Source organism: Phocoena phocoena, chromosome 12, assembly GCF_963924675.1.
Source record: "Phocoena phocoena chromosome 12, mPhoPho1.1, whole genome shotgun sequence".
NCBI classification, from domain to species: domain Eukaryota; kingdom Metazoa; phylum Chordata; class Mammalia; order Artiodactyla; family Phocoenidae; genus Phocoena; species Phocoena phocoena.
The window spans coordinates 2,867,007-2,877,514 of NC_089230.1; the positions used below are offsets into that span (position 1 = coordinate 2,867,007).

At 54.2% G+C, this 10,508-nt stretch overlaps 1 protein-coding gene across 1 annotated transcript; it reads left to right on the plus strand.

Moving 5' to 3' along the window:
• Positions 1-3,504: 3,504 nt before the first annotated feature.
• Positions 3,505-4,308, plus strand: PRR18 (proline rich 18). The gene has a single exon (XM_065889226.1). It carries the CDS (start codon positions 3,505-3,507, stop codon positions 4,306-4,308), a length of 804 nt encoding a protein of 267 aa, XP_065745298.1.
• The last annotated feature ends 6,200 nt before the right edge of the window (positions 4,309-10,508 follow it).

Consider the following 10,508-nt stretch of genomic DNA (forward strand, 5'->3'; position numbering starts at 1 on the left):
CCTCCATAATTTTCAGTTCAGTTTCAAACCTGTGGACCAGTAACCCTCTATAGTTTTACTTGGGATATACTCTTCTTGGTATTTTATTTTAATGATTGAAATATTTTCTGCATTTATTTTACTCATCCTGGAAATACTTTAAAGGGTTGTTACAGTGGAGAGTCTTTCTCCATACACTGGCTCTGCTACAATAGTAGGAGGAAAACTTACCATTAATTTCCAAACGGTGGAAAAGTATCGTCCTTATTTGAAATTTGAAAATAGAATAAACATAATTTGAAAATTAAATATCATAAAAAATGTGGACAGTTCAAATACATATATCTGATTTTTCCTTTCAAATTAACAAACTTATTTGAAATAGTAAATTTCGCATCCTCGAGGTGAAATGTAATCGTCGTGTTTTTTGGAGATCAGCCCTTTCTGATGATCCCAGAAACCCGTTTGTGCAACTGATAAGCTCACCACGAGATTCTAGTGCTAAGTTGGACTATTTCATATATCAAACAGTTTATCCCCAATGTTGTGTTCTGGGCTTGTTATGCAAAATCCTATGTAAATTATGAATTAAATTGTACTGTATTTCTTGACTAATCCCTTTTCCATCTGAACGTAAGTTTGGCAATCTTCTCCTGGTGTGACTTGCCTTACTGGAAACTGTCACCGGCTAGCAACTCAACCAAACAGAATGTGTAAATAGATTCTTTAACAGCCAGCTGCCCGTGACAGTGCCGAGACCCGTGCTGTCTTCCCAGGCTCCCTCCCAGGCCCTTGCCGGGGTTTCTGATTTTCGAGGGGCTGGAGGTTTCAGGTAGAAGAGGTCGCGGGCAGGGACCGGTAATGCTGTCATTTGGGTACGTCAGCAGAGTCTACAGGCCGGAGGCCCTTCAGAAATGCTAACTCCCCTGTGGCTCCTGGGACAGCAGACCACCCGCCACGAGGCACGGGAACTCCTCTTCCCCCATGGGTCCGGGGGGACTGTGGGGCTTTCAGCGGGGAGGGGGCAGAGGAATGCCCTTCCGACTTGGGCGGGTGACGGGGGGCAGGCACTCAGCATTTACTCTCCTGCCTCAGAGGTCTCGCGGATTGTAGCCTCCCAAGTCCCCAGGCTTCTGGGCTGGGACAAGACATGGGGGGGCCTGGGAGAATCCCAGTGACAAGTCTGGTCAGATGTGCTGGGCAAACTGAGGACTCTCACTTTCTCTTGGGGGAGACTGCTCAGTCTCTGCTGGTGTGGGTGGTGGAGGCTGCTCAGCCCCATCCCAACCCCTGCCCAACCCCTGCCCAAAGACTGTCCTTCTCTTCGTTAGTGTGATGGCTCAGACACGGCTCTGGAACCCCATCGCTGGTACTGAGGCTCATCTCCATCCAGTTGGAGCCGTGTGTTGTTGGGAGGTGTTTCCGCACCTAAGCCCCCATTTTCTAGTAGATTGGAGATAGTCAGAGGGGTCAGGAGAGTGCCTGCCACGTAGCACGTCAATCACATCCCTTAGCTGTTATAATTATGAGATGCCAATCCACACTCACCGCCGACCCTCACCCTTCAACTGTCATTACTTCTGAAGCAGCCTAAGAATTAGGAAATCGGAAGGAGAGAAACCCAGTCGCTGATACGGTTACAGCTTTTGAACTGCTGGGGTCCCTACTCAAATCGCTGGGCGTCCAGCTACCGCTGGGCTGTGCCTGCAGAAGTGGTACCACAGCCCCCTCCTTGTCCTCCGGCCTCCAGCCCGCCCCCCCCGCCCCGTCTTCACTGGCTTCACCTCGTCTCCTGCCCTCCACACTCCCGGCAGGAGTGTCCACCTGCTGCCACGGCTAACATACCTAGTCCACACCCACCCAGAAATACCTGGAATAAAATGCATATGTGATTTCGGGACCTACAACACAGATATCTTATGACCTAAACGGTCTCAAACGTATTCACCCAGGGCTATGGGAGGAGACAGGTTGCCTCGAGGCCCTGGTGGGGAAGGGGAGAAGGTCCATGTCTGGAAGCTGTGTTTGTATATTTTATGCAGAAGAGGTAAACGGGGGGGGGGGGGGGGGGGGAGGTGTGGTGGGGTGGTGGTGTTGGTTTTGAGGGTGCTGGTGGACATGATGGGGCCTAAACCTACCCCCGCCCCCAGCCGTCATGAGAAATGTTTCTGGTCACCTATCAAGTTTCCTTCTTGCTGTGCCTGACCCAGTGGGGACACATCAGAGTAGGCAGGGGGGAAAGTGACCAGTGCCCTCGTGGCCACCGACCACAGAGAGGTGCTGGTGCCACGACAGGAGCGTTCAGAGAGCTGGGCGGGGCCACTGGGGCCGTTGGTCACATACGAGTTTACCCACATTTGAATGCTCTTAGCTAAGCTGGGGCCATACCCCACACAACCTACTTACGTTTCTGGGTTAGCCCAGAAGAGCATATCCTATGGAAAATGTTTTTTTGCAGATCTAAACAACCGACAGTTCTCCATAAGTAATGCAGGGACTGCTTGTATGAAACTTTGACTTTATGACGTATTGCTCTGTAATTATTCACTGAATTATTCATGTATTCAACAAACGTTTGAATATTGAAGGAGTGTTTTCATGTCTCTACCACTAGAATCTAAGTTGACGGTGAAGCTGTCTCATTCATTCTGAAGCACTGTTGCAGCAATAAATACTCTCCTTTGCTCACAGGAATCACTCCTGAAAAGAACTTAATGTCTGGTACTTCCTATATCATGATTTAACTGAAACTGGTCTATTTTGCCTATTCAAGGAAAACTAGGTTTTTAATTTTAAAATGACAGTCTTTCAGCAGTGGCATCAACATTATATAAAAGCAAAAGCAGGAAGATTCCCTGAAATGTCTTTTCCCCACCTCTGAGCTCCAGCCAGCTTTTTCCTCCGACATCGGACTGCGAGGCCGGCCCGGCCATAGGTACCACCCGCCGCCACCGCCTGGCCCACCATCTTAAAGGCACCGAGAGGCTGCTCAGGATTTTCTCTCCAACGTGCAAGGACTCCGCCTAGGGCTTAGGACACGCCCGGCTCTCCCCGCCTCTGGTGGATTAAAACTAGCCCCTGGCGGTGGAAGGCCAGCTGGGCTGGGGAGCCTCGCCCGGTCCAGTCGCTCGTGACACCAGCCGGGCGCAGCGGCTCCTCGCCCCGCCGCGTCCTCGGCCACCGCGCTCGGCTCCTTCTCCCGCCAGCGCGTCTGGCTCGGCGTGGCCCGGGCGGACGGTGCTGTGCCCGCCGAGCCAGGCGAGGAGACCCGAGTCGGGGCAGAGCCCCCGGCCCCAGAAGGGAGGGAGGAAGGAAGGAGGGAGGGGTGCCTTGGCGTGAAGCCCTGGCTGTGGGCGCCGGGACGTGAGGAAGCCGGAGATGCTGCGGCCGGACCGAGGTGGGTGCGGAGCGAGGACGAGGGCCAGACCCCGGCCACCCACGGGGAGGGCGCTGAGCCCCGCGCACCGAGACTAAAGCCGCTCCTCTCCTTCCAGGGCGCTGACGACCCGCCGGCCTGGCAGCACCATGCCGTTCCCGCCCCTGCCGCCGCCGCCGCCCACCCCCGCCCCGGGGGTCCCGGCCGCGCGCCCACCGCCCCGGAAGCCGGGCGCCACCCGCAAGGCGGCCGTGCCCGCCTGCGCCCCGCCGGGGCCCTTGCCGCCCGCCGCGGCCGCGGAGAAGAGACGGCCCCCCGAGCGACCCCCGGTGCTGCTGTCCAGCTCCTGGCCCTCCGCCACCCTGAAGAGGCCGCCGGCCCGCCGCGCCCCCGGCCCGGCCTCCCCGCGCGCCCCGCCCCCGTCCGCGCCCGGCCGCCCGCGCGCCCCGGCTCCGTGCACGCCCCGGCCGGCCGGCTCCGGCGACGGCCCCGCGGGGGTCGCCACCTCCGGGGCCGGGCCCGACGCCGCCCTGCGCTTCTCCCTGAGCCTCACGCCCGAGGCCGTGCTGGTCATCCAGCGGCGCCACCTGGAGAAGCAGCTGCTGGCGCGGCCCCGTCGGGCGGCGCCCACGCCCTCGACCGACGCCGGGCGCCCGCTCGCCCCCTGGCCCCGGGCCCGGGCCGCAGGCCTAGGCCGCCGCCCGCTGCTGCCCGGCGGCCTGCAGGGCCCCGACCCCGGCCCGCGGCCCGCTGACCTGCGCCCGCTGCTCAAGGTGTCGCTGCTCAACGAGCGGCACAAGTACGACGACGTGGAGTACGAGGAGGAGGTCGCGGCCGCCGACGAGGGCCTGGTGCGCAAGTGCACCGAGTGGCTGCGCGGCGTGGAGTCGGCGGCCGCCGCGCGTGACCGGGTGGGGCCCCTGGACGCGCTGCCGCACCTGAGCTCGCTGTGACCGCGCCCCCGGGGGGACTCGGCCTCGCTGACGCCCCGCGCCCCTCCCGGGAGCCGAGGGGCCCACGCGGGACGCGGCCCACCTCCCGCGGGGGCGGACGGCCGCTGACCTTTCCCTGCCGCACGCCGGGGCCTGTGGGTCTGCCTTCTGCACCTGCGGGTCTCTTCCACGCCCACAGGTGTCCTCGGGGCTCGTGGTGGTGGGGGTGATGAGCGGGGGTGAAGGTGCCTCTCAGCTCCCACTCCTAAGGTTCGCGTAGGTCCCGGAGACCCTCCGCGGGGCGCGGGCCCCCGTCTGTGGGTGTCGCTCTGCGGGTGCGCTACGCCAGGTGCCCTGGTCCGAGCAGTGGGTGACAGCCACGTGTGGGTGCGGGGCGAACCAGGAGGGTGGCCGTCTGGTGCAGAGCTGGGCACGGTGCCGCACTTAGGATTTTGTTTCTGCTGAGTAGAAGCATGTCTCGGGGACTGGAAGGTCTGGGGGCTCAAGTGAACCGAACTTCCCAACGGGAAGGGGGAGGGTAGTGACAACCAGGAAGGTACGCCTGGAGAGTGGGCGCTGTGACGGGCACAGTGCCCGGTGGTCACAACACTGACTCGTGGGGGCTTTCGAGCCCAGGTACACACACACGCGCACTCACGCATGCTTACCCTCACACACGCACTCAGCTCTCACACTCATACTCGTGCTCTCATGCCCACTTACACACCTCACACTCATGCTCCTACAGGCACACATGCTCGCACGTCCTCACACTCACACTGGTTCACGCGCATGCTCACAAACCTCACGCGCGCGCGCACACACACACAAGGCTTTCTGAAGCACAGCTGCGGGAATTGTTTTCAGCGCCCGGGGTAAGGTGTGAGCCGGAGCGAGGCTCAGCTTCTGGAAAATGCATCCTCTGTACTTGAAGTGCTGCTCACAGATGTCTTTTGTGCTACAGAAAGGAAGGGTAGGCAGAGGGAGGGGGCAGAGCGCAGAGAGCTGGACCCAGACGCAGGACAAGATGTGCCGGGCCAGAGAGCCACTTGTTCAGGGAGAAAAGTGGGGAGTGCAGAGCAGATGTGTGTTTTCAGTATTTTTAATCGCTGTGTGAAAATCAGTGACGTGGTGGCTTTGTACATTTGTATATAGTGATTTGAGAAAAGGAAATTTCTATTATTTGAACAAAGGGTGAGACTCTTCCGCCTTTCAGGGGTCATGCTCTTCCCCACTAACTCCAGGCTGATTTTTCTAGATTTGTTTTTTTCCATGCATCTATTTCACTGGAAGGTTGAGAAGGGGGAAAAATGTTATAATCAGATAAAGCTCGTTATAGAACAGTGTAATGTATTACCTCAATTTTGGGCTTATTTTGTAAAAGTTAATAACTAGTTTGATGTTTATCTCATTAGACTTTAATGTGTCAAGTCTTGATTATATTTACGTTGAAGCTTTACAATTTTAAAAACCAGTTTGTATTTTTCTTGTGGAGATCTTTGCTCTAATCTCTCTCTCTCGGGCCAGGCACAAATCTAGGTAGACATGGAGCATCTAATTTTGTGGGAGCTAGATCAGCCGCCAGATGAGATGCAAAACCAAATACCCCGCCCACTGAATAGCTTGCCTCCTGTTTGAATGCACAGAGCTGACTGTCTTTTATTTTAAATGAGTGTATTACTACCAGAGAGGCAAAGTCAGCAATCGTTCGGAGGTGAAATTAAGACACGTGTCTCATGAATGCTCCGGGCACCCCCGGTGGCGTCTGCAGAGTTGGGTCCTGGGGGAGAAATGAAAGCTCGTTCTGGACGTCAGCCAGCAGGTTGAGCGTGAACTGTGAGTTCAAGGTGGGCAGAGTCGTAACTTGGTCTCATTTGCACTTAGTGCAAATACCGGTGATTAAGAGGCCCAGGGTCCTGCCCATCGTGACGATAACAGCATTTTAAAGACTTTGCTAAAGGAATCGACGTTTGCAGAGCGTCTTTCTGCGTCTGCCCGTGTGTGTCTGGGTCCTGCTGCTGGTCATGCGTGGTCTCCGTGCCCCTGTGTTATCCTTTGTCTGTTTCCCTCTCCTCACCCTCCCCCCTTCTCTGGGCTCCCAGCCCCATCTCGCTCTTAACTGGCAGCAGGAAGACACCACGCACATGTTTCTCCCTTGCGACGTCGGGGAGAGTTGTGTGCCTTGTTCGTCACTTTAAAAGCAGATGTGTGGAACGTTTATACTACGCTGGTTGACGACCCTCAGTAAAACGCGAGAAAGGTTCTACACATGACACGTGACGTCTGTTCATGTTGTAACTGATGTTTTGAGGATGTTTTCTAAGTCACTGTGCTGCAGCTTCTCAATGCTTAAATAAAAGAGAAATTTGATGACTGTATTTCTTTTTAGGAGGATATTAAACACTGGTCAGGAAGAGATCACCGAGGTATTTAGAGATCTTCTGAGGGAATTCCCTGGTGGTCCAGTGGTTAGGATTTGGTGCTTTCACTGCCAAGGGCGAAGGTTCGATCCCTGGTCAGGGAACTAAGATCCCACAAGCTGAGCAGTGAGACCAAATAAATAAATAAAGTTCATCTGAGATGGTCTCTCCGTGGTGCTGCCCCACCTGGGGCTCTGGAATTTCCAGGGGTTGGCAAAGGGTCATTGGCCTTAATTACTTGCCAGCAGTGACCAGGATTTTAATAATTCTAATGCTGGTCAAAGAGTATTAAAATAAGGTTGGCAACGGTACTCAACCTCCTGTCGTGGCACAGACCCCCCCATGAAAGCCACATTCACATATACTCCTAAGGATAAGTGGCAGAGCGTCTTGCTGGAAAGCAGATGCGTCTTTTCCGGAAACAGCAGATGCCAGAAATCAGAAACTTCAGTTTTGTGCTTTCACAAGAAATGATACAATTCTGTGGAAGGTGGTGACCTGTGGGATCTGGTTCTATTAAACTGACTCTGAAATTGTAATTTTGTACCTTTGACGTTAGCATGGACATTTCTGCCAACTGTGAAATGAGCAGTAAAAACACTTGCGTGTTACAGACCTGCACACAAACGCCTTGTCACCAGTGAGGGGCCCAGAGTGGCCTGGTTCAGACCAGCATTGCCTTTGTCCAGATGCTGCCCGGTGAAGAGGGCTGCTGTTCCCGTGGCCTGGCATGGTGGCCCTGTGTCCAGCTTACAGACTGAGCACCTCCCCAGTGTGGTCCAGGAGAACGTTCACTTGGAGGTCACAGGTGGCCTTTGGAGCCGTCCAGCCTGCTGTTCTTTGTCAGCCACCTCTCATTAAATTTCTGCGTCTCCATCTCTTAAGTGTTATGGGGATAAGAGGACACGGTGGATCCTGGTAAGGATTATGCTGAGGTGTGTGTGTGAAGCGTTTGGGACCACACGGTGCATCCCCAGCTCAAGGTCAGCTGTAATTACTACTTTAGAGAATGTTTACTCTCCAAAAACATGATTCTCTGGCACTTATGTGTGCAAAATCAAAACCCTCCCTGGCTAGAGTATTCTGAGATTTTTCTCTCTAACCATTGAATGCACATGTGTGGCGAGGGCTAAAGATTTATTTCCCTGAGGAGTTTAAAATAAAAACCTGTCTTGTGGTTCACCTCCTTATTTCAGACTTTTTTCAAGCCAAACACAAAATTTAGCTCTGAGCTTCCTGGTAGCAAAGGCAAAATTTAAAGTAGTGAGCTGTTAATTTCCATATCTAATAACAAGACACACTAACACATTACAAGAGACAAACCTTTTCTTAGAGGAAACTGTTTCTGTGTTACGTATATATTTGTATTACATACAATACGGTAGACCGAATCCTTAAATGCAGTTTCCAGAAGATGCATAAATGTTCTTCATATTACTCTTAGTTCTTAATGAAAGCCAATGGGATAATTCAGTTGCATCCTCTCTCATGTTGGGCCGTCCCACGCGATGGAGGTGGATTATATGGAAACCTGAAAAAATAATAATAGTCTTTAGGAGGTAGTTTTAGATCTGCTTAACTATTTAGCAACGACAAGCCTAAAACACCAGAAAATTGTCTGCAAATCCGTTCCCAAGATTTTTGGTCTCAAGACCAAAACTTTTAAAAACATACTATGCTTAAAAGTTATTGAAGGAGGCCAAAGAGCTTAAATCTATGTAGATTATATTTCTATCAATACTTCTTGTATTAGAAATACAAGCCAAGACCCTAGAAGAATCTGGGGACCCTCAGAAGCCCCTGGAGCCCGCTTTGAGAACCACTCGTTTCCACCACGTGTATCATCAGTTCCTGCTGCCTGTCATCTCTGCGGGGGGTGGAGGCCTACGTCTGAAATCCTGGGGAAGCATTTGAAGACACAGACCATCCAGACCCCATCTAGACGTCCTAATTAAGCAGACCTCAGGCGGGGCCGGCTCAGACAGCAGGACCAGCTTCGGGGCAGCTCGGGGCCCAGCAGCCTCAGATGGCAGCTCTCAGGGGCTCTCGCTCCGGCAGAAGGGGACCTGGCAGCCGCGTGGCCTGCAGGGACCACCGTGGGCGACTCAGGCCGACTGCGTGGCGCCACCACTGCCGCAGCCCTTCTGCGTTCTGAAACCCACGTGCGGTGTTAGATTCCCTCTGCCTGAAATGGCCGCAGCGCGCTCTACCTGGTGGAGACGCGCAGGAGAAGACAGAGCCGGGGCTTGCGGCCTCTGCGGGATTCCCGGGGGGCCTCCCCATGTGCCCCAGGTGGAGCCTCCGCAAGTAGAAGGCTCGGGATGCAGCCCCGGCTGCAAGGACACAGCAGCCTTGTCTCCATCTGCAGATGTAGAAGACGAGTCCTAGAGGGAAAGCAACTCACTCCAGCACCTGTACCACCGCCCGGCCCAGTCGCAGAGCTGACCTCGTACCCAGGTCTCCGGATTCAACTTCTTAACCTTCACACAGAGGGTCTAGTGAATGTGGAGGGCACGTGGGCGAGCGTGGGGAGGACCCTCACACGGCGCCCCTTCCAGGAACCTCCCTCGGTGGGTTTTGGGAATCTTGAATTTTCCGTGGAGCTTAGATTTAAAACCTTTTATAGACAAAGATCACACCAGAAATCAACAAAGTAGGACACTTACAATAGGGAAAACTTACAAAGCCCTAAGTTGGTTCTTTCTAAAGATTAGTTAAAATGAAGGACTTCCCTGGCAGTCCAGTGGTTTAGACTCCGAGCTTCCACAACGAGGGGGGCGTGGGTTCGAACCCTGGTCCGGGAACTAAGATCCTGCATTGCACAAATCGCCAAGATCAGAAGGAAGAGGAGGGATTTAACTGCAAAATCCCACAGATTTTAAAAGGGCAGTTAGACCGGGAGACAGAAGGAGGCCTGCCTTCCCACCCACCGCCGGCAGTGCTGGTCAGAGCAGGCGCTGGCCAACGTGTTTTCTTAGTGTTTGTTAGTGTTCGGTGTTTATTTTAGAAAAAGTTCCTTTTCAAGGTCAATATCTAGTTTGCCGAACAGTAAAAGCACCTGATATTTGCATGTCTGAGGCATAAATGTTTATTTTGCATTGTGACTCATTTGGCTGCAAGGAGGATTTTGCTTGTTTCCTTAAGCAAAAGATGAAACAGAAAGCCTCCAACATACAGTCACAGAGACGCTGGAAAAAACCACTTCCCTTTTGCAAGGAGAGCCTGGTTTGCGGGCCACGTCACTCACGGTGCGGGGCCTCTCCTGTGCCCTGGGCATCCCCCCTCTCTGCCCCGGGGCTGTTCAGGCTCACTCTTCCCCCACAGCAGTCTGTGCTCTGTCGAGCCACTGGGTTGAGTCTCTGCCCTGGTCCCTGGCGCTGTGGAGCTGCCTGCCTGCAGCCCTGTTTTGCCTTTTTATTGCATCAGTAACAATGCTAGCCTTCATTTCAGAGCTCTTACATTCATCACGAGTTTGGATGAAACACTTTGGCCAATTTTATAGACAAAAGGGGCACCTGTGATGTGTCCCAAGCACTCAGGTATGAGTGGCAACAACCAAAGTGTGGCCCGTGCTCCCCGGGTGCTGGGGCGGCAGAGGGGGGTGTGCCCGCCCCTCCCCCCTGCTGCTGTGTCCCACGCCCACAGGGAAGCGTCCAGGGAAGTCTGCCCAGGACGCCTCCTGACCTGGACTCTGTAGTTTCACTCCGTAGTTTCACGAGTCGGGGGGGCCGCACCCTTCAGTTATGATGCTTGTGAGGTGTTACAGTCACCTGAGACCCACGGGTGTGTCCCACAGCGGAG